The following is a 22,584-nucleotide window of genomic DNA, read 5'->3' on the forward strand; positions in this document are numbered from 1 at the left end:
AATGGGGTAATTATGCATTTTCTCTTAAAATAAATTACATAAATTCAATATTAGTTAAAGTTCACATAATTTAGCTCTCGAGAAGTAAAGTAGAGAAAGAAAAATCTCAACCTCACCACCAAAGGAAACTCAGACAACTACTTGAATGTTGGTTTAAAAGAATGCATGCAACATGATGATGAAAAATCACTTCATTTCTGGGACAGACAACTTGATGCATAAAACATTTCACGTTCATATAGAATTCAGAGAAGGACCGCTTCCTAATATTTTCATTCTTGCATGGTACTAGAACCGGTATCCTTCAACCTTCTACACTCAATAGGTGGGTGCTTACCCCTATCACGGGGATCAGTCAAGAGAAGGTAGAGTGTTTGAAATCTTGCCCCTATCACGGGTTAGAAAAAATGTTTCAAAAAGACCTTTGATTCAGGTAACACACAAAGAAATATAACAAGTACTAGAGAAAGCATCGCATCGCATCGCAAATATGAAAATTTCAATAAGTGAACTTTGCATTACTGCATCAGTAATGTCAATTTGATATCAACTGGAAAAAAATGTGGCATGACAAAATGCAGAAAAATCTATTCGAAATACTCGAATAACGTTACATGGTTTCTTCAGGCATCTTCGTAAAATAACACCTGGACAAAAATACCCCTACTTAAAACACGAAACAACTCGAATCGAACATTTACCGTGCTGGATTTCAAAACTTTTATAAGTGGAACTCTAGCACAATGTGGCGTATGCTGTTGTAATTGTCCCAACTTCGACCATATAGACTAGCTATCAAGATGCCAAGCTCTAGAAAACAGGCGTACAACTTCGCATGTGTTTTCTTGGTTTCCCACCTAGTGTTCAGTACTTGCATTGGAGCTTGACTTGATCAAGATTCGCCTAGAAAAATGGAGATAAGGTGCTCCTTCACCAAAAAAAATCATCAACTTGCGCGTTGAATGCTCGTTGGTCACACTAGCGAAAAAATTCAATATGACCAGCAATATCCCTGCACAACATCTTTGACTCACCTGCCAACTTCAAGCTTCTTGAAATGACAAGTCCTGTTTTTTTGTGTGTTGATGTTGGTTTATAGGCTGTGGCACCCTCTTCATTTCCCATTATAAGAGCTTCTCTAGCAGGAACCACATTTTCCCACCAAAATTCCCATAAAATTCCATGCATTAACTCCCAGTAACTCCGGTCTCGGTAGACACGGAATATTGCACTCCCGTTTGGTGTCCAACAATACACATCAACCCAATCTCTGTCCATGATTTCCATTTGCCCTTGCACTTGAGGCATGTAGTAGAATGGCATAGTTGCCCACGGGAGACCCTTTTCTGGTTTTCCTTTGTTGTATGGACATTTCACTTCCAGGATCCCACCTCCAGGCAAGCTTCCAAGAAGACCATCCGGGGAGGCACCAATCCAATCCAATCGCTCATCCGAATGGACTGCGAACCCGAGTGAGCTCACATCACGACCAGTGATGCTTTTATAGCGTTCTATGGCTACTGCTTCCATGAGAACACCCCAATCCATGGCACTCCTGCTCGGAGATGGTAGTAATTGAACTTCTGGAGCAAATACCTTCTCATTCCAGAGCTCATATCGTCGATTCCCTTTCCAGAATCCTAAAGCAGTGCTGAAGGTGCTTGTAGTCAATTTGTCTTTGCGAAGGGTAAACCACTCCTCAGAACGTTGTGGAGCATCTGATTGGGTTAGGCAGGCCACTGAAACTACTGATGCTGGAGGATAACTGAGAGGAATGCTTGGAGAGATACATGGTGCTGCCAAAGTTGAGAAGTTCCTCAAGAAAACAATGCCATGATAGCTTCTGCCAGGAAATGGGACAGCTGCTATCTGAATGCTGCTGAATCTCGAAACGCATGCATTGCTCATAGCTAACGGCTAACAGTTCGTTTAGTTTCAATCCTGCAAATCAATAAATACAACCATGAAACACAAGTAGGACAACAGTTTGCTTGGCAGAGCAAGTTTAGAATGTATCCAATGATAGCGAAAATGGTAAAGTCAAGAGACAGAATTTCCTGAGAGGGCGGAGACAAGTTCATAGAATATTTTTGTGTAAACAAGACAGTAAACTTTAGACAATTTTTTGGGGAACTAATGAATAGTTTGATTACTACATGAGAGGGTACATATGTTATCTGTTTTAGGAAGGGAATGATTTGCAAATCTAGACACATCTTGCTTACTGAGTCAACGTTGAGAAATATGAACAACTTAATATCTCTAAGAGAACCCTTTCCAGTGCATCTTAAGTTATCATGTGGAATTCACAATAGCTGTAAAGTGTAATATATTGTACAATGATTTCAAGGCCTTGGAAATTTGACATTGCAGTTTCGCTGGTATTCACTGGATAAAGCTAGGTTGTATTGCAATTTTGTGTTTCTGGAAGACTTTAATTTCACTGGATTAAACGTTAATTTCCTCATTCCACTCTATTGTTTGGTTTGTGATATTTGGACAGAAGTAGTGAAAGCGGAAAAGAGTTTCAAGTTTTTTAAGCATTTACTGCATTAACCCCCCCTCCTTTTTTATGACAAGGGAAATCTGCAGCCGCTACCCTTACCGTGCGTACAGGGCAAAACCCCTGCACCTATGCAATAGCTCGCAAACCACACAGGAGAGGTAACCCACACTAGGCAAACCCCTTGCTTTCATTGGCAAAGGTTTTCGAACTTGAGACCTCCAATATGGAAGTCCCAAGCCCAAACCACTGGGCCACTCTGAAGTGTGCATTAACCCCTTTTCCTCTTCCTTTTTTCTTTCAATTAGGCCTTTCCAGTCTGAAATGAGTTAGTGTGTGCTTTTCATGATTTCATAAATTTGGGAAAGGTTATAGGGAATAAAAAAAATGTTAAGTTTTATCTGGAATTATGTCTTTCAATGTCTCATGGACACCCGACGCTAACGTGACACATAAATTTTGGAGGTGTCTAGATGATTATTTGGTAAGTTGAGAGTTTAACTGACATAGTGGAGACAAATTGAGGTGTCTAGATGTGCATACTCAAAGTTGAACTATTCACTTGCCATCTAAGGCCAAGTTTGAGTGTTTGTTTGTGTATTGTGCCTAGTTTTTATCATTTCGTGGGGATGAAAACCACAAATGTCTTCAACTTCATATAACCCACTTGAATGTAACAACTAATTTTCTATCTAATCCTAGAATTAGTGTTAAATAAAGTTACCTTGTTATTTAAAAATTTAAAGTTTTACAAATTCCTAAATATCACTCAAGGTGCTTCTGAAAGGACGACTCTACTCGAAAAGTCATGGGTGATATGCTAATCAGAATGTTCATTATTACTCAACTCCTAATCACCTCACTTGTCTTCTATTGGTTACTTGGCAAAAGAACTAAAGTTTGACATGTAACAAAATAAGAATAGTAACATTTAATCTTTCAGTGCATCCCAATCTAAAGGTAAAGAAGGAGAAAATATAGACATAACAGATACATTCAACGGAATACGAGCATACTCCTAGTAACTTCCCAAGCAACAAAGCAGTGCAACAAATTAAGATAAACTACAGAGTCATTCTCAAAAACCTATTATTATAGTACATTTTTTAAAAACGTCCAATGCAACTCTCAATAGCTAAAGGCTAGAACGAATCAATGATAAATGTCACGTCATTTAATTTCAGTTTCTTAATATGCTTTAGAGGGTTCGATTTCTACTAAAAACAGAAAAAACATTGCGAAATCATAACGATAATAGCGCATATGTCTGATCGCCAATATTGACTCATACAAGTGAACAAGGTACCTTATAGATGAGAATTGTGTAAAACAACTCTGGAGAGGGGAAAAGAAAACAATATACAATTATTCTGATGTCTCGGGCGTATAGTCAAACACCTTGGGAGAATCAGTGTGCACAACATGTTGTAACAAATCAGAACATGCATGTAGTTGGTACCTATTTCTTATGGGAGTCTGAAATGTTCCAAATGATTGCTTGGATCATTAGAGTGTACAGATCATAGAGGCCTACCATTTCATGCATAAACCTTTGGTTTTGAGGGAGTGTTGGATAAATGAATTTTCAGACTATATTGAACTGAAACGAATTGAATGGAAAACCAGCAATTGAGAATTTCAAGAACCTCTCTTATTTTTTGCCTTATCTGTGTAACTTGAAAGTAGCAATTTAGAATGCTTATCAGAGAAAAATAGAAAACATCACCACTACCTGTATCCTCTTCTAGTTCCCCAGCATCAAGAAAGGCTTTCAAATGGTAATGGATTCTATTTCCTTCTGTAAGCAATAGATTGAATTACAAAGCTGTACTGGTAACAATTTGTCTATGAGTGTCAAATTCTCCAGAATTGGAAGGACTATTGCGCTCAATATATTTCAGCTCGAGTCCTGCGTGAAGAAAATTCAAGATTACTACTTAAACAATAGGTGTATTACTCTATTTTTGTAAATACTCATGCATGAAACATTATCAGGGAGGACTTTCTGGTGCACTACGCTCCCGCTATGCGTGAGGTCCAGAGAAGGGACGGACCACAAGGGTCTATTGTACACGTCCTTACCCTGCATTTCTATAAGAAGTTGCTTCCACAACTCAAATCAGAGAGCAATCACAAAATTGAAATGAGCTTTTTGTGATAAATCTTTAACTAGTTTTCTATTCTTTTGTTTAATGCCTTTGTTGGTTTGAGAAATGGATCGAAAAGTGGAGAGTTTGCTTTATTCTACACAGGAATTCTAAAAAGTTTATATCTTTCAGAAATACTATAAGCTAATTTCACGTCCCATCCATTTCCTGAATATTCTCTCTTTGCACTTCACCCAGTGAGATCAAGTTAAGCACTGAAAAACAACTTATCCAATTATCACTCAATGCCGTTAGAACTGAAGACAAGTTGTTCCATCTCCGGTTTCTCTTTCTTTTATCTAAACCTATGATACACCGTGCTTTAGAAGCAAGGGAAGAGCTAGAGTGTAGTAGCTTTGGTCCGAATTCCGTATTCGTCTTCGGAACTCCTTATGTACAATTTATTAATTCGGAACCTAGTAACTTAAAAAGAAGCAAGAATCCAAACTCACGAGCTTCAAATACTAGCTCCGCTATAGAAGGAATTTCAACAACAACAACAACATACCTACTATAATCCCACAAAGTGAGGTTTGGGGAGGGTAGAGTGTCCACAAAGCTGAATATGCATTCATATAGTCTCAAAGATTCAAACACATAGAAAAATAAAAATACAAATTCAACTTCCAAACACCATTTTCCAACTTCAAACTTCAAATACTACTCACAAAATTTGAACTTTTATTCAAGTGAAAACACTATGTCAACTTCCAAATACCATTTTCCAACTTCAAACTCCAAATACTCCTCACAAACTTTGAACTTTTCTTCAAGTGAAAACACAATTTCAACTTCCTAACACCACTTTCAACTTCAAACATCCAATACAACTCACAAAAATTGAACTTTTTTTTCAAACAAATTCAACTTCCAAACTTCAAATACTACTCACAAAATTTGAACTTTTTTTCAACATTCAACTTCAAATACTATTTCTTCTCTTTTTCTTCTCAAATAACATTCCATTCATGTCCAAATGCCTACTAAAATGCATAGAAAAATGAAACACAAACAAACATAAGTAGAGAAACTCAAGATAACTTTTAGAGAAAAAATAAAAATAAATACAGCAGAGAGGAAAAAAAAGGCGAAAAATCCCCAAAAACAAGAATGCTTACCTGTGAATAAATGGAAGATCTTGAGCATAAGCGAACCAAGGGTTTTGGGGAAACAAAGAAGAAGGTGCAAAAATGTAAATTATCCCAATAAAATCTCCACCCCTCACTTTTTAATTTATCTCCAAACTTTTAAACTTTTCCCACCTCTTTCTTAGGAAGTGTTTTACTATCGATTTTTTTTTTTTTTTTTGGTAAATTCAAATTTAATTAGATTTTAATATAGATATGAACGACCAATGGAAAAAAAGAACTTTTAAACTTTTGGATTTATGAGGTAAATTGTTTTTTATTTTTTTTAAAAAGAAGGAAAATATATAACTAGGCAAGCCACAAGTCCTATATTTTACTTATTAAAATCTATTTTAAAATAATTATCCAACAAAGCTATCGTATTGTTTTAATATCAGATTTCCATAGTTATATGATTATATCCGATTTTCTATTTTATGCATAACTAAAATTGTATTTGTTTTTTTTTTTTCACTTTAGGATACACGATATAGTATGACATCTTTGGATATGCGGTGTATCAATACCTTTTCGTCAATTTAGACCAACAATTTTTTATAAAATTATGTATACTTAGAATTTTGTAATATTATGTAATGATAATTATTTATTCATATAAAAAAATAAATATATGTGATTATTTTCACACATGATTTATAAATTATCTTTTTTTTTTTCATTTGATAAAATTGTATAAGAGTTTAAAAGTCTTAATAACAACAACACCTTCGATAAGATCACATAACTAGAGTTTATGGATGGTAGAGTGTACATAAATCTTACCATTACCTTGTAATAAAGAGGTTGCTTCTAATCGCTTGAAAAGTTTGTTTTAAAAATTGTGGAATTTTAATACTTCTTCTATCCCTATTTACTTGTTCATTTTTTACTTGAGACACGTATTAAGAAAATAATAATTGACATAGTAAATTTATTATTTTACCCTTATTAATTGATAGAATTTCAAGATCAATGTACTTACCTTTTTCAAAGACATTCACTCTCTAAATAAATTGAGAATATAATAGGTAAAAAATATTATCTTTTCTTGATTTGTCAAAAAAATGACAAATAAAGAAGAACAAAGAGAATACCAAATTAAATTTTGATTTAGACTAACCAAATTTACGATCATAATTTAAAGGAAAAAAAGACAAATATACCCCCGAACTATTGTAAATGATATGCAGATACCCTCCGTCATATTTTTGGGACATTGATACCTCTATCGTCCAAAAACTAAAGCGTATATACCCTTTATATTAACGGACATACACGCGTCATAATCTTATTCACTAATCTTACATTTATTAAAGATTGGATCGACGGATAAGATTGTGCCACGTGTTCCTATTTAGTCTTCCGTTAGTGAATGACATATATGCTCTAGATTTTGAACAACAAAGACACAAATATCCCAAAAATATGATAAAAAGTATCTGTATATCATTTACGATAGTTCAAGATATATTTGTCATTTTTCCTTAATTTGAAATCATGTCCAAACGCACCGGATTACGCCAATGCACATCTTCTAAAACTTGTATGGTAGTCCACGTTAGTATAAGCTGTCAGCATCATACCTTCAATTTTGTTTTTTCCCAATCAAAGAAGTTGCACGAGATCCAACGGCCCACACTATGGGAATTTCATATAACTAAATTTGTAGTAATTTATTTGCAAATGGACAATTGATTCAGCTTCCTTTCTTCCCTCAATTCCGTTTGACCTTTTCCCCGGATAACAATTTTGTAAAAACGTAAAGGAGAAAAGGTTATATATGGTTTCTTGATCCAAAACTATCATCAAATTGTTGAATCATTAGTTTATATTTGAAGGTAAATCTTAACACCCTTTTGTTTTTCTTCACTTCCCTAAGAACCCCTTTTGATTTGAATCTAAATTACTCAGTTTTTGTGACGAATCATTGATGGGTTTTGGTCATTTTCTTGTTTATGTTGGTTTTGGTTAACCCCCAGTAAGAGTATTGGCGAAAAGATGGAACTTTTAGCTTTTGTCTTGATGAGTTTTTGCTAATTTGGTAGTATTAATTGTAATGGTGCTAAAAGTTGATGCTTAGTAGAGCCAATGGTGTTAATGATTTGGTATAGCTGAATTGGTCAGTTTTCATGATGGATTTTGGTCATTTTCTTGTTTCTGTTGGTTTTTTGGTTAACCCTCAGTAAGAGTATTGGCGAAAAGATTTAAGCTTTTTGGAATGTTTAGCTTTTGTCTTGATTGGGTTTTGCTAATTTGGCTGTATTAATTGTAATGGTGCTACAAGTTGATGCTTAGTAGAGCCAATGGTGTTAATGATTTGGAATAGCTGAATAGCTCAGTTTTCGTGATAGATTTTTTTGTTTCTGTTTTGTTTTTGATAAGCCCCAGTAAGAGTATTGGCGAAAAGATTTAAGCTTTTTGGAATGTTTAGCTTTTGTCTTGATTGGGATTTTCTAATTTGGCTGTATTAATTGTAATGGAGCTAAAAGTTGTGCTTAGCAGAGTCAATGGTGTTAATGATTTGGTATAGCTGAATTGCTCAGTTTTCATGATGAATCATTGATGAGTTTTTCGTCCTTTTCCTGTTTCTATTGGTTTGTGATAAACCTTAGGAAGAGTATGCTTTTGTCTTAATTGGGTTTGCTAATGTGACAGTTTTAATTGTAATGATGCTAAAAGATAATTTTCAGTAGAGCCAGTGGTGTTAATGATTTGATATAGTTTGGAGGTAGATTGATTTGGGGAATTAGTGGAATTAGTTTGGAAGTAGATTGATTTGGGGTATAGTAGAGCCGTTTTCGTCCTTTTACTCAGTTCAACTGTAACTTCTTCGGTACTTGCAGAAAGAGTTTATAGTACATTTGAAACATCTAATAGAGTGTTATTTCTTTTTGTTTCTTTATGATATTAAGGTGAACTAAGACAATATTAATTCATATTCCATATGCTTATCAGAATATAAGGAACACCATCTTTGAACCCAGTTTTATTTCTATTTTCTTTGGTTTGTTTTTGGGTGTTCACTGCGGACATGATCCCATCATGCTCATTCGAGTTGCTGGAGATGATTAAGTTGGAACTGACACAGCTTTGTTCAGTGCAGTTGGAAAATAATCATCTGTTTTGATGAAGTAAAGGATTTCATTAAAGAGCATCACTGATGCTCTTAATGAAATCCTTTACTTCATCAAAAAAGATGATTTAGTTTCAACTGCACTGAACAGAGCTATGTCAGTAGGAAAAACTATGAATATGATTTATGTGGACACATAATCACTCTTGAGTGTTATATAGGTGTGTGTGTAAAATGGCATGAATGAAAATGATTTCTGTGGACAGAAAGTCCTGTATTTGTAAAACTAGTTCTTGTCTCAGTTCCATTCCACTTTAATTTGAACCAAATAGCAAAAGCAGCTAAAGACTTAAGTAGGGCATATGGTATATTTTAACCTCAGAAGAAAATTCACCAGGTAGTAATTAGTAAAACAGGAAATTCTAATAATCCCAAACAGAAGTTCTGTAGGTTGCTCTTTATTTTATTTATTTCTGCCATAGGGTATGGCAAGGTCTGTGTACGCTCTTCCCTCCCCAGATCCCACTTTGTGGGAGTACATTGGGTATGCTGTTGTATTTCTTTTGAGAGTCTTCACTGAGCTTTGAGAGCTTAGCATCTGATTTGACAGCTTGCCATCTTCATAAAACATAACATCAATTGATCAAGTATTTGTTTTGGCTTACTGCCTGAACAACTACCTCCTAAACTTTCACTAGTCTTCGGGTCCGATTCATACCTGCTGCATTCATTCTCTTTATGATGTTCACATTTCTAGAATGTTGCCTTTCTCAAAAAGAATAAATAAATGATGCTCACACTTTCTGTGTAGAACCCCTAAATTGTCTTAAGAAATAAATCACTGGGCATTGGAATGGAACTGGTCAGAATGGAGTAGAATGCATATTAAGTTTCATAGAACCTACTCCACTGGTTGAGATTAAGGCGTGGTTGTTGCTCTTCAATTCAGTACCAAATGTAGAAGCTTGTCTTAGTGCAATTTAATAAGGATTGAAGAAAATAAAAACCTGGTAGGAAGTTTTCTAGCTGTATTTGAGCAGTGAAACTTTCGAACACCCGTGATACTTATCCTATGAAAACTAGGATATACAGGAAAAAAGTCAATGTCAATCACAGTGGACATGAACTCTGCAAAATGATTTGCCTTCCCTGGAAAGGCATTTGAGGTCCTGATGACATATTTCTTTAAAGTCAAGAGTTCATATGCTTAACTTCCTTTCCTGGCAAGGGGTGTTGTCTTAACAATTATTTGGTTTGGTTCGCTTTGTTCTTGTACATTCGGTGCACACACTCAGTACATTCCTGCAAAATGATCATTACTACATTTACTTATTCAGAGTATACACATCAAATTTTTATTCGAATTTTTTCACTTATGACTATGAGTATTTATCTCTATTTACTTTATGTTAGGCATGTGCTGCAAATGAGACGTTCTCAGCAATATTGGGGTTATTCAGAGAATTAGTTTAAAGCTCTAACAGCAAGCCTGGTTGACATCATTTTGGTGAAAGGTCAGATCTTTTTTCCCTTTTATACTAAGTTTGGAAGCTTTAGCATATGCTTGACATCCTAGTTTGTAAGTCTTCCAAAATGTGCTTGTTCTGCTCTTCATGAGCTTCATGCGGAGAAAACCTATTCACATGCATGTGTATTTGCATGCAATGTTTTTTGCGTGTCTAAATTAGGTATTGAATACGTTGTACAACAGTTCCTAAGGTGTATAACGTATTTGCTTTTCTAGATAACGAAGAATAATGGCTTACCTGTTATGCCATGTCCCAGTTGGACTTATATTTCTACGCTCCTTCTGTTTCACCAGTCATTGTTGATGTGGGTTTTTGTCCTTTCAAATCAGGACTAGACATGGCATCCTAAGTTCCGTCTGTCAATGTTTATTTTTTCTGGTTTCAGATTTTTATACTTTTAGTAAGACTTCTGCTTTTTATAGCTAATAAATATCTGACTTCTAATATTCACTTTAGATTACGTGAACTCAAGCTTAAGAGTACTTTTTATAACTTATACTTTTTGCCTGAGTTATGTGCGAGTTTTGAGCAACCATCATGAAGTTTTATTTTTCTGTTGTTCTCTTCCTCCTATGGGATTACACTGGGTGAATTGTCTCTTCCACCTGTATGCTATGTTTAAATTACTTTTATTTGCAGCAACTAGCCTTATTTTACACTCAAAAGCCATGTTGTCCAACATTTGGTTCCTTGTCTCTACTTTTTGACATCTATGGCAAGAGCTTGTGCCCCGTTATGTTTGTCTCTCTTCTTTCCATGTGTTCATTACTTTTGGCTGCAGTGTAATATCTCTGAAGCACTTTGGTATTGATGCTGATCGTATGTTGCATGTTTATAAAAGTCTCAGATGTTATTTGTGAAGACGTTTGCAGCTTAGGTTTTCCTTGCATTCGTCACAACTTGTCTTTTACACCTCGGAATTAACAAGAAAAAATATTTGAAAATGAACTCCTTATGGAAAGCAGTTCCAAGTTAAACTTCAAATGACCTACTCCCTTGTCCCAAACTGAATATCTTCCTTTTATCAGTAAAATCATCCTAAAACGATGTGCATCTTCTGAAAAAGAATTTTTCACCATTATCTTAAACCGGAAGACTGTTTGAGACTGAGGCGTGTTTGTTGTTGATTTTAAACCAAAGAAATAATTATATGGAACCCACCTTTATTATTCCAAAACAACCGTTCTCTTTTGTGTTCCTATCTATTATAACAAAATAGCCACCAACATACAATACTTGATTTCGAGTTGGGTCGTTACGAATTGTATATCAAATCGGACTGCGACATTTAATTTGGTCATAAAGTTTATTAGGTATCCTTTTTATAATGTGGATAATAATCAGAAGTGAAGTTTATTTTTCATTTTCTTATATTTTTCCCTAAGATGCTATTTTGACTTCTCAGGTTAGAATGGCATCGTCTGCTGACTCATGGATGCGTGAATTTAATGAAGCATCCAAACTTGCGGATGAAGTCAGTTCTATGATTTCTGCGAAGAGCTCTTTGCCCTCTTCCGGACCTGAATCACAGCGCCATTTATCTGCAGCTCGGCGAAAGATCACTATATTAAAGACAAGGCTTGATACTCTCCAGTCCCTTCTGCAAACGCTCCCAAGCAAGCAGCCTTTGTAAGATAACTGCATAAAGACTTCTATATGGGTTTTAATGATAGTATATAAGATTGTCTTTCAATTTAATATGATGTCTTTCTTAAGTACTCACGATTAAACCGAAGATGGCAAATTAAGGTTTTCATGCTGCTTCAAATATTTACTTCAACATTTGTGATCCAAGGCAACATTTGGTGTTAGTTATTCAGTTGGCAAGAATGCTTTTGAATGTGTAAAAGGTGGATGTAATCAATGTCTTGAAGCTTGTTACCACATAATGCAAGTTCTTTTCTGTGTATTGTCTAACAACTGTTGCAAGCTGTGATAGATTGAAATGATTCTTTACTCGTAAACAGATCAAAAAAGGAGATGAAACGTCGTCATGACATGCTTGATAATATGATTGTGAAAGCTAATCAGTTGGCAACTACACTCAACATGAATAACCTTGCAAATAGGGATAGCTTGCTCGGCCCAGAAACTAAGCGACCTGATGTTATCAGTAGGGCAACTGGTCTTGACAACCAGGATCTTGTAGGTTTTCAACGTCAAGTTATAAAAGGTATGTCCTCATACACTAGGAATCAACATGCTCTTTTCTTGTTTCTTTTGAAAAACTTAGTTGACGTGGTTGTCTTTGATTTATATTTGAAACAGAGCAGGACGAGGATCTTGATAAATTGGAGGAGACAGTGATAAGCACAAAACATGTCGCGTTAGCAATCAATGAGGAGCTCAACTTACATACTGCACTACTGGTGGGTGTTGTAACTGCTAAAAGTTTCAGTATTTGACCTTGAATACATCTTTATCACTTTAATTTTTATCGACCCGCCCAATGCTACCATGTTTAGCAGTATAACGTTTATCTGATATGCAGGATAACTTAGATTACCATGTTGATACAACAAACTCCCGTCTTCAGGTATTGCTTGTTTTCAATATGCTTCAAATCGACTTTCCTTTGGCTGCGTTGTGTCTTAAGAAGTGAACTCTCTGATTTTGTCGCGCCCAAGCTAATGTGATTTTCATTGTCCTTATTAACAGAGGGTGCAAAGGAAATTGGCATTTTTGAATAAGCGCACAAAAGGTGGCTGTACTTGGTTGTGCCTATTGGTCATATTCATCGTTATTCTAGCCGTTGTCATCTTCCTATTGGTAAAGTTCTTGTGATCTGATTCTTCTATTGTCCTCTTGCAACTTCTTCAATCAGCTTCGAAAGTTCTAGCTATACAAGGACTACAGATTTGTCCTGCATTCGTTATGAAAGTATGTGTTGTGTATATCTTGTGTTTTTCGCGTAACATTAAAGAGCTTTTAATTTCAGAAGAAAGAAAACTTTGCAATGGATACCTGTGGTCATTGTAAGAGACAAGTCTTGTGAACACTTCAAGTTTAGAGTGCAATGCATTTTCAGGCTTATATTGTCTATTATTATTGCAATTAGCAATTTTACTACAAAACTATTTCACTTGGCAATAATGCTTTTTGAATGTGTAAGAATCCCAATCCACATGAATTGTACGAACTTCTATGGAGTGTAGCAAGGAACCTTGGCTTCAACTCTCGTCACCTCATTTAATCCTATAGTAAGAAAATCCACAAGAAGTACGAACGTCTATGGAGCGTAATAAGGAACATTAGCTTTAACTCTTGTCACTTTATTCAATCCTATAGCAAGAAACTTAGAGTCGAGGTGTCGCGAACGAGCAAAGAAACATTTCTTGTAATCAAAACCAAAACCCCACTTATCACAAGGAGGGATGAATTCACTTCATTGGTATTTGATTTGTAGTCCATTTTGGGACCTATAGTCAATAGGAACATTGAATTTGGGTCTACAATAAGCAAACATGACTACACGAGTACAATTAGATCTCGCTATACTAGTCATTCTCTATAACAACTTTCTACTGTTATGGCTAAGTATTTTCGGAATGACGTTTCATAATTAAAAGATTCAAAAGACGATTTACTAACACATGAAATAAATAGCGGGACTCAGTGTTTTAAAAGGCGGGGGCGTGAGGCGAGATGTTTTAGGTAGTACAGGGCGAGACGTAAACCCCGAGACACAGGGCGTAAGTCTTATGGATCTACAGGGCCTCATCTCATGTATATTCAATTTTAAAATTTTATTTCTAAAAAAAAGTAAAAGTAAAACTTTCAATTATTTTACAAATAAATTTTATTAAATAACCTATAATAAATATATAAAAAATTATGATTTTTATTTGAGAAAGGTATTAATCATCAATAATGAAGAAAAAAAGTATTACAATTACTATTTGAGAAATATCATTGCGCCAATAATAAAAATATGATTTAAAGCAAAAAAAAAAAACCGCCCAGAGCATACATTTTTACGCCCAGGACTTACGTTTTTACCCTTGGAGCTTACGCCCCAAATTCTAGGACGTACGCCCTATGGATCTACGCCTTACATTTGCACCCGTGCGTTTTTGGTGCGCCCCTCCCCGAGACTTAGCCCATAAAACGTTTTTGAAAACACTGGCGAGACCATTCTTCCTTCGGGGAGACAAACTCATTCCTTCTGCTTATTGAATCTCAGTTCGGGTTTAGACTTATCAAACCAAAATGAAGATAGAGACTTAAATTGCGAATCAAAAGTTAGAAAAGATTAATACATACCGTAAAAATTTATATAGAATTATACCTATAACTATAAATTTTGAACAAGCACCTACATAATTAGTTCAATTGAGTTATTTTTTAAAATTTAAAATCAAAATTAATAATTAAATTCAAGTAAAAAAAATATTTATCATTTTCTTTTTCAACCTCCCCCTATTGGTTTTGGGCCGGATAGTCCATATCCTGAACCGACCCTCGAAACTTTTCATATTCAATAAATAAATAATCGCATTTAGCTTTTCCCCAAATTCCCTAAAACCTCACTTCACATCGCCGGCGACGAACACTTCAGGTATTCTTCTTTTCCGTTCTGTTAATTGAAATTGAAATCCCTAGATTTGGTTATATTGCTATTAGATTTGATATTGATTTGATACTTTGTTCAATTTTCCAGCTTGTTTGGTGGTATATATCTTCACTTAGGGTTAGGTTAGGGATTTTGAAGTTTCGAGTGTTGCGAGGGATAGTTGATTGAAGCATATTGTAAAAATGGATGATGAGATTCAGAAAACGCAAGAGGAGAGGAAGAAGATGGAGCAGCAGCTCGCTTCTATGAATACGGTGACTTTTGATACTGAATTCTATAGTTCGAATAAATTTGAGGGTTATGAGAAATCTATTCCGGTGAATGATGATGATGATACTTTTGATACGGAGAATGAGGTTGCTAGAAAGATGGCATCTTTCACTGCGCCGAAACAGTTTTTTAAGGAGGTTCCACGGGGTGCAGGGGAAGAGGATGAGCCGAGTGGGTTTAATAAACCGAGTAAGATTATTGATAGGGAGGATGATTATAGGAGGAGGAGGTTGAATAGGGTCATTTCTCCTGAGAGGAATGATCCTTTTTTGGATAAGACTCCAGGGCCGGAAGTGAGGACGTATGCAGATGTTATGAGGGAGGAGGCTTTGAAGAGGCAGAAGGAAGAGTTGATGAAGGAGATTGCGAAGAAGAAGAAGGAAGAACAGGAAAAAGCAGCGGATAAAAAGGAGGAGGTTGAGAAGCCAGCTCAGAAGAGGAGGAATAGGTGGGACCAATCGCAGGATGAGGGTGGTGCGAAGAAGGCGAAAGCTGGTTCAGATTGGGACCAGCCGGACTCAACACCTGGGATTGGAAGGTGGGATGCAACACCCACACCTGGCAGGGTCGGTGATGCAACACCCTCTGTCAAGAAGAATAGATGGGATGAGACACCTACACCTGGTAGGGTTGCTGATTCAGATGCTACCCCTGCTGGTGGTGCTACTCCTGGTGCAACTCCAGCTGGTATGTCTTGGGATGCTACACCAAAGCTTGCAGGTCTTGCTACCCCCACGCCTAAAAGACAGAGGTCAAGGTGGGACGAGACTCCAGCTACTATGGGAAGTGCAACTCCCATGTCAGGTGCTACCCCGGCAGCAGCTTATACACCGGGTGTTACTCCTGTTGGGGGTGTTGAACTAGCTACACCAACCCCTGGTGCCATTAATTTGCGTGGCCCGGTTACTCCTGAACAATACAATTTGATGAGGTGGGAGAAGGACATTGAAGAGAGAAATCGACCCTTAACTGATGAGGAGCTTGACTCAATGTTTCCTCAGGAAGGTTATAAGATTTTGGATCCTCCAGCATCCTATGTTCCCATTAGAACACCCGCCAGGAAGCTTCTTGCCACACCAACTCCTATAGGGACTCCTCTGTACTCTATTCCAGAGGAAAATCGGGGTCAACAGTTTGATGTACCAAAAGAAATGCCAGGTGGTTTGCCATTTATGAAGCCCGAGGATTACCAGTATTTTGGTTCCTTGTTGAATGAGGAAGATGAAGAGGAGTTGTCTCCCAATGAACAGAAGGAGCGAAAAATTATGAAGCTTTTGCTCAAGGTTAAAAATGGCACTCCCCCTCAGAGGAAAACTGCTTTGAGACAGCTCACTGATAAGGCCAGAGAATTTGGTGCCGGGCCCTTATTCAATCGGATTCTGCCATTGCTCATGCAACCTACACTGGAAGACCAAGAAAGGCATTTGCTGGTTAAGGTTATTGATAGGGTACTCTATAAGTTGGATGAATTGGTTCGCCCATATGTGCACAAGATTCTTGTCGTGATTGAACCTCTGTTGATTGATGAAGATTATTATGCTCGTGTCGAAGGGAGGGAAATCATATCTAATCTTAGTAAGGCAGCTGGTTTGGCGACTATGATTGCTGCCATGCGTCCAGATATTGACAACATTGATGAATATGTCAGGAACACAACTGCTCGAGCTTTCAGCGTTGTTGCATCTGCACTTGGTATTCCTGCTCTGCTGCCATTCTTGAAAGCCGTTTGTCAGAGTAAAAAATCTTGGCAGGCTCGTCATACAGGTATTAAGATTGTTCAGCAGATTGCTATTCTTATTGGTTGTGCTGTTCTTCCACATTTGAGGTCTTTGGTGGAAATTATTGAACATGGTCTTAATGATGAGAACCAGAAAGTCAGGACCATTACAGCTCTTTCTCTGGCTGCTCTTGCTGAAGCTGCTGCACCATATGGTATTGAGAGTTTTGATTCTGTTTTGAAGCCCTTGTGGAAGGGTATTAGATCACATCGTGGCAAGGTTTTGGCTGCCTTTTTAAAGGCTATAGGTTTCATCATTCCTCTTATGGATGCTGTATACGCCAGCTACTATACCAAAGAAGTTATGGTTGTCCTTATTCGTGAGTTTCAATCACCTGACGAGGAGATGAAGAAAATTGTGCTGAAAGTGGTGAAGCAGTGTGTCAGTACAGAAGGTGTGGAGCCAGATTACATTCGACAAGACATTCTTCCAGAGTTCTTCAGAAACTTTTGGGTTAGAAGAATGGCTTTGGACCGCAGAAACTACAAGCAACTTGTTGAAACCACTGTGGAGATAGCAAACAAAGTTGGTGTTGCTGATATAGTTGGGAGAATTGTTGAAGACTTAAAAGATGAGAGTGAACCATACAGGAGAATGGTCATGGAAACTATTGAGAAGGTGGTTGCAAATCTTGGTGCATCTGATATTGATTCTCGACTAGAAGAGCTGTTAATTGATGGTATCCTTTATGCCTTCCAAGAGCAAACCAGTGACGATGCCAATGTGATGCTTAACGGATTTGGTGCTGTTGTAAATGCCCTTGGCCAAAGAGTTAAGCCATACCTTCCTCAGATTTGTGGTACTATAAAATGGCGACTGAACAACAAGAGTGCCAAGGTGAGACAGCAAGCTGCAGATCTGATATCCAGAATTGCAGTAGTTATGAAGCAGTGTGGGGAAGAACAACTAATGGGCCATCTTGGTGTTGTCTTGTACGAGTACTTGGGAGAAGAATACCCAGAGGTTTTAGGATCTATACTGGGGGCTCTCAAGGCTATTGTGAATGTTATTGGTATGACTAAAATGACTCCCCCAATTAAGGATTTGCTTCCTCGGCTGACCCCTATTTTGAAGAATCGTCACGAGAAAGTCCAGGAGAATTGTATTGACCTTGTTGGTCGAATTGCAGACCGTGGTGCTGAATTTGTTCCTGCAAGGGAGTGGATGAGAATTTGTTTTGAGCTTCTTGAGATGCTTAAAGCGCACAAGAAAGGTATCCGCCGAGCAACAGTGAACACATTTGGGTATATTGCTAAAGCCATTGGACCTCAGGATGTGCTTGCAACATTGTTGAACAATCTTAAAGTGCAGGAACGTCAGAACCGTGTCTGTACCACTGTCGCAATTGCTATTGTTGCAGAAACCTGTTCTCCCTTTACAGTCTTGCCTGCCTTGATGAACGAATATCGCGTGCCTGAGCTTAATGTCCAGAATGGTGTCTTGAAATCCCTCTCCTTCCTTTTCGAGTACATTGGAGAAATGGGCAAGGATTATATATATGCTGTAACTCCATTACTCGAAGATGCTCTTATGGACAGAGATTTAGTACACAGGCAGACTGCTGCCTCTGCTGTGAAGCACATGGCTCTTGGTGTTGCTGGTCTTGGATGTGAAGATGCACTTGTCCACCTTTTGAACTATGTCTGGCCAAACATTTTTGAGACGTCTCCACATGTGATCAACGCAGTCATGGAAGCCATCGAAGGAATGAGGGTTGCACTGGGAGCAGCCGTAGTCCTTAACTATTGTCTACAGGGATTGTTCCATCCAGCAAGGAAGGTCAGAGAAGTTTACTGGAAGATATACAACTCCCTCTATATCGGCGCCCAGGATGCACTTGTAGCTTCTTATCCTATCCTGGAAGATGATGAAAACAATGTCTACAGTAGGCCTGAGCTGAACATGTTCATTTAGATATTTTGCCTCTTATATCTGCTTTGCCATTTTTAGTCGTTTTCCTATTCCAGCACGATGAAGTAACATAGCGTTTCTTGTTTTCGACTAGACTTGTGATGTATCTTATATTCTAAATCGCACGATAGACATGTTTCCCCGTTTCCCCTTTTTTAACATATATTTGCTTAGCTTTCTTCCGAACAAGGAATAAGCCTTTGTATGAAGTGTTTTTGGGTTGTCTTGATTTTGGTTATGTTGGCTGATTTTGTCTTGCAAACTTTTCCTATACAATAGGACATATTGAGGATTACATAATTTGCCACCAAGATATGTGGCAAAATAGTGAAATTCCTCCTCTTTATTAGATATTTTGAATTTGAAATTAGAGAATATAAAAACTCTTGATAGTACTGTTTTCGACTCTTTCTTTTTTTAAAGGAATAATACATATTAATCAAGTCAATAGATTTCAAACATCAAGGATTACGGAAAAAAGGAATTATTTTTATATAATCTACCTAAAACAAAGTGGTAAAATACCATACCATCGCGCTTTTTATTTCAATGGTATTGATAAAAAATCTATGCACAATATAAGTATGAGTAGATTGTTTTATATATAATCATGATATTTGTGTTAATTTACACACACATTAACTAATTTCATGAAATACTTTTATCTTCCACTAACAAAAATATTCAATTAACTTCATTCAAAAAACATATTTCTCCTATCTCCATTTTAAGTACTAAAATTTAAAAGAAATGGTAAAATTATCAACTAAAGATCAACCCCTTACCCCATTTCAAATTATTTGTCATATTCTTTTTATATACATCTTTTGAAATGATATTAATTAGGAATTGTTTTAACGAATTATAATTTATAAGATCGATTTAAAAAATCACGATAAATAATTTGAGACGAGTGACTTAATTGGGTCATGGTGTAATAGATGGGTATTACAAATTTGTTTATCTTCTAGTTTTCACTCATATATATTGCTGTAAAATAGTCTTCTTATCCAGAAAAACAAACTCAAAACTGGAGAGATGGCTCTCCTTATCTTCACTACAACAACTCCCTCTGTTCTTCTCTCATCTCAATCTTCCTCTACTTCACAAGCTTCTGCATTCCCTGCTTCGCTATGTAAGTATCATCGCTTAACATTCTTTGAATGATTACTCTCTGTCTGTAATAATCTATGTGTTGTTTGAGATTTTGATTTGGGGGTAGTTCTTGAAAAGACTTTTTATAGGGATTTTGAGTTTTGGGTCACTTTGGTTAATCGGTATATGGTATTGAAATTCGGTTCTTTTTCAAGGGGTTTTCAATTTAAGGTGTTTGAGCTGGGTTTTGGGTTTTTTGAATTCTGAAAGTTTAGGTGTTTCCGGTATGTGGTTTCGGATGGCTATCTTTTTTGCTGATTTGGGTGTCAAAAAGGGAAATGTGAGGCTTTTGTTAATATTTTTTTGTTGCTCGTCATATGTAAGCGTTGTTGCTTAATATTCTCGAATGGATGCTCTGTATGAGTGATTTCTGTGTTATTTGAGATATTGAGTTCGGGGTAATTCTTGAGACATTGTTAAGGGATTTGGAGTTCTGGGTTTTGCTTTGAATTAGTTTAATTCCATTGTAGTAGACTGTGTGTTGTTGTTTGGTTACTTGGTATATGTTGTAGAAATTTCTGTTCTTTCTCAAGAGGGTTTGAATTTAGGTGTTCAAGCTGGAATTTTTTTGTTTCTCATTTGGGTGCCGGTAAGGAATATGTGAGACTTTTGTTATCATGTTTGCATTGCTCGCCCATGTAAGCATTATTGCTTAGTATTCTGAAGTGAATACTCTGCAAGTGTGATCTCTGTGTCATTTGAGATTTTGATTTCGGGGTAATTCTTGAGACCTTGTAAAGGGATTACGAGTTCTGTGTTTTGCTTTGAATTAGTTTAGTTCCATTGTAGTAGACTGTGTGTTGTCCTTTGGTTACTTGGTATGTGTCTTTTTTCAGAGGGTTTGAGTTTAGGTGTTCAAGCTGGATTTTTTCCCTATCTGGGTGCCGAAAGGAGCATGTTAGGCTTTTGTTATCATGTTTTCCTTATTGTTTAGAGAACTCTTGTTATGACTTAATTGAAATGAACTTGAATAGAGCAAATGGGTACAGAGGGTTCGTGCAGCTTAACTCAACTAAATTTGGGGTTGAGAGCAATTGATTGGGGAGGCGGCAAGGGAAGGGGGGGAATCAGGACCTTCATTTTGCATTATATTCCGATTGAATAAGTCTCCCTTTTCTAGTGATGCACTGTTCTTTTAGGCATTCCATCAAAATAGTATATTCATTTCTGCACACATACTGCACTTGACTATTCCAAACTTAGGATATTCATTGATCTCTTGATTCGAGAAATCAAAATAAGAGGCTCGAACAATTTCTCCTGACTTCTTGTCAAATTTGATGAACATTGGTTAATTGTACATTTCATTATAGTTCTATGAAAGTTGACAAATAAGTCACCCGTACTGCCACTCAACAGAACCGTACATGCCTACATGAGATTTTCACGTCATATGGCTCCCTGTGGAATGCTTTTTTTCTCCTCTTTTTGTTTGTTCTTCTGTAGACTCTAGAATTTTGAATTCTCCCTCTTTTTCTGCCAATTTTGAATAAATGATACGAATTGTATGCTTAATTGTCTTCTTGGTTGTTCATGTGACCACACTCTAAAAGGTTCTGAATGTTGTAATCTATTTTGTATTAGCCTCCAGGTTCTGCAACAATCACATTACCCTGACACCTAAGTCTTATGCCAATGGTAATATTCAAGCACCTTTTATCTTCAAAAGGAGAGGTGCATTGATTGCTACAGCCGCTGCAGACATTGATAGTGTCGGTTCTGATAATCCCGAGCCTTCACCAGAAAAAAATGAGGAAAGTGTGCCTGTTAAGAATCTCCCTCTGGAGTCTAAGCTTCAAGAGAAGCTTGAACAGAAGATGAAGATGAAGTTGGCAAAAAAAATTAGACTACGCAGGAAGAGACTTGTTAGGAAGCGCCACCTTAGGAAGAAAGGGCGATGGCCACCTTCAAAGATGAAGAAGAACAAGAATGTCTAGGCTTAACCTGAAATGCCTTGCAAGTGTATCTGTTTTTTCTCGTAGTCTTTATAATATCAAAATACTATAATCTTTGAGATCATTTTCTTCAACCTGTACCTGATACCTTAAGAGATTAATTAGATTTTTTCCCGATTTGTTTCTTGTTTTTTGATGGAATATGTTAGTTGTTGAACTACCTTTTATGTTGATTCACAAAGTTTCCACTTTACAGTCATTCTTCATTTGCTGTTGTGGAGTTCCCTTTTGCTGCCTTTAGCCTTCTGCTTTTGTTTTGGAGGCTTTGTATGAACAGCCGGAGGTTCTAGCGGAAAGATGGCTTCAGCCTGATGCTCTCTTCTCCCTTGTGTTCCTAAACTTACGATGTTTTAGCTCGTTGAAAAGTTCCAGGGATAAAATGTGTGCTCTCTCTTTTCTGTGGTTATCCTTCTCATTGTCACCACTAAACTAAAGGGACAAAAGAAGTTGAATTTTCATAGTCTGTGTAATGTGTCATTGAGTCTCCAACAGGCTTGGTGACTAGAGAGTATAAACATTGGGATATCCTGTTATGCACATCGGTCGCTCTGGAGATTGGTACT

General features: G+C 36.8%; 4 protein-coding genes across 6 annotated transcripts; 3 read left to right on the top strand and 1 right to left on the bottom strand.

Annotated features, from left to right (window-relative positions):
- Window positions 1–568: 568 nt before the first annotated feature.
- On the bottom strand, window positions 569–5,860 carry LOC125806845 (uncharacterized). Of its 3 annotated transcripts, none has more exons than XM_049486595.1 (3): window positions 5,769–5,860; window positions 4,236–4,412; window positions 569–1,941 (listed from the first exon to the last, which is right to left on the bottom strand). In XM_049486595.1, exon 3 carries the CDS (start codon window positions 1,906–1,908, stop codon window positions 979–981), a length of 930 nt encoding a protein of 309 aa, XP_049342552.1. In that variant the 5' UTR covers window positions 1,909–1,941; window positions 4,236–4,412; window positions 5,769–5,860; the 3' UTR covers window positions 569–978. The 3 variants fall into 3 exon arrangements, with proteins under 3 accessions (XP_049342552.1, XP_049342553.1, XP_049342554.1); XM_049486596.1 differs by having other exon boundaries at window positions 3,963–4,412; XM_049486597.1 differs by lacking the exon at window positions 5,769–5,860 and adding an exon at window positions 3,963–4,033.
- Window positions 5,861–7,462: 1,602 nt separating this feature from the next.
- Window positions 7,463–13,186, top strand: LOC125841035 (syntaxin-51-like). Its single transcript, XM_049520030.1, has 7 exons — window positions 7,463–7,615; window positions 10,264–10,364; window positions 11,785–12,008; window positions 12,347–12,552; window positions 12,648–12,748; window positions 12,871–12,915; window positions 13,038–13,186. Exons 3-7 carry the CDS (start codon window positions 11,791–11,793, stop codon window positions 13,161–13,163), a joined length of 696 nt encoding a protein of 231 aa, XP_049375987.1. The 5' UTR covers window positions 7,463–7,615; window positions 10,264–10,364; window positions 11,785–11,790; the 3' UTR covers window positions 13,164–13,186.
- Window positions 13,187–14,882: 1,696 nt separating this feature from the next.
- Window positions 14,883–19,120, top strand: LOC125807047 (uncharacterized). Its single transcript, XM_049486803.1, has 2 exons — window positions 14,883–14,937; window positions 15,040–19,120. The coding sequence occupies exon 2, from the start codon at window positions 15,135–15,137 to the stop codon at window positions 18,912–18,914; it is 3,780 nt and encodes a 1,259-aa protein (XP_049342760.1). The 5' UTR covers window positions 14,883–14,937; window positions 15,040–15,134; the 3' UTR covers window positions 18,915–19,120.
- Window positions 19,121–19,872: 752 nt separating this feature from the next.
- Window positions 19,873–22,138, top strand: LOC125840960 (50S ribosomal protein 5 alpha, chloroplastic-like). Its single transcript, XM_049519948.1, has 2 exons — window positions 19,873–20,046; window positions 21,651–22,138. The coding sequence occupies exons 1-2, from the start codon at window positions 19,950–19,952 to the stop codon at window positions 22,001–22,003; spliced, it is 450 nt and encodes a 149-aa protein (XP_049375905.1). The 5' UTR covers window positions 19,873–19,949; the 3' UTR covers window positions 22,004–22,138.
- The last annotated feature ends 446 nt before the right edge of the window (window positions 22,139–22,584 follow it).

The sequence above is a fragment of the Solanum verrucosum genome, unplaced genomic scaffold, assembly GCF_900185275.1.
Source record: "Solanum verrucosum unplaced genomic scaffold, falcon-dt-bn FXZP01000196.1, whole genome shotgun sequence".
In the NCBI taxonomy this organism is placed as follows: domain Eukaryota; kingdom Viridiplantae; phylum Streptophyta; class Magnoliopsida; order Solanales; family Solanaceae; genus Solanum; species Solanum verrucosum.

Excerpts from the sequence above, each read along its gene's own strand:
- LOC125806845 (XM_049486595.1), bottom strand. The coding sequence starts at position 1,908 with ATGAGCAATGCATGCGTTTCGAGATTCAGCAGCATTCAGATAGCAGCT.
- LOC125841035 (XM_049520030.1), top strand. The coding sequence starts at position 11,791 with ATGGCATCGTCTGCTGACTCATGGATGCGTGAATTTAATGAAGCATCC. Across the intron at positions 12,009-12,346 it reads CTCCCAAGCAAGCAGCCTTT|ATCAAAAAAGGAGATGAAAC; the intron begins GTAAGATAACTG and ends ACTCGTAAACAG. Across the intron at positions 12,749-12,870 it reads ACTTACATACTGCACTACTG|GATAACTTAGATTACCATGT; the intron begins GTGGGTGTTGTA and ends TCTGATATGCAG.
- LOC125807047 (XM_049486803.1), top strand. The coding sequence starts at position 15,135 with ATGGATGATGAGATTCAGAAAACGCAAGAGGAGAGGAAGAAGATGGAG.
- LOC125840960 (XM_049519948.1), top strand. The coding sequence starts at position 19,950 with ATGGCTCTCCTTATCTTCACTACAACAACTCCCTCTGTTCTTCTCTCA. Across the intron at positions 20,047-21,650 it reads TGCATTCCCTGCTTCGCTAT|CCTCCAGGTTCTGCAACAAT; the intron begins GTAAGTATCATC and ends ATTTTGTATTAG.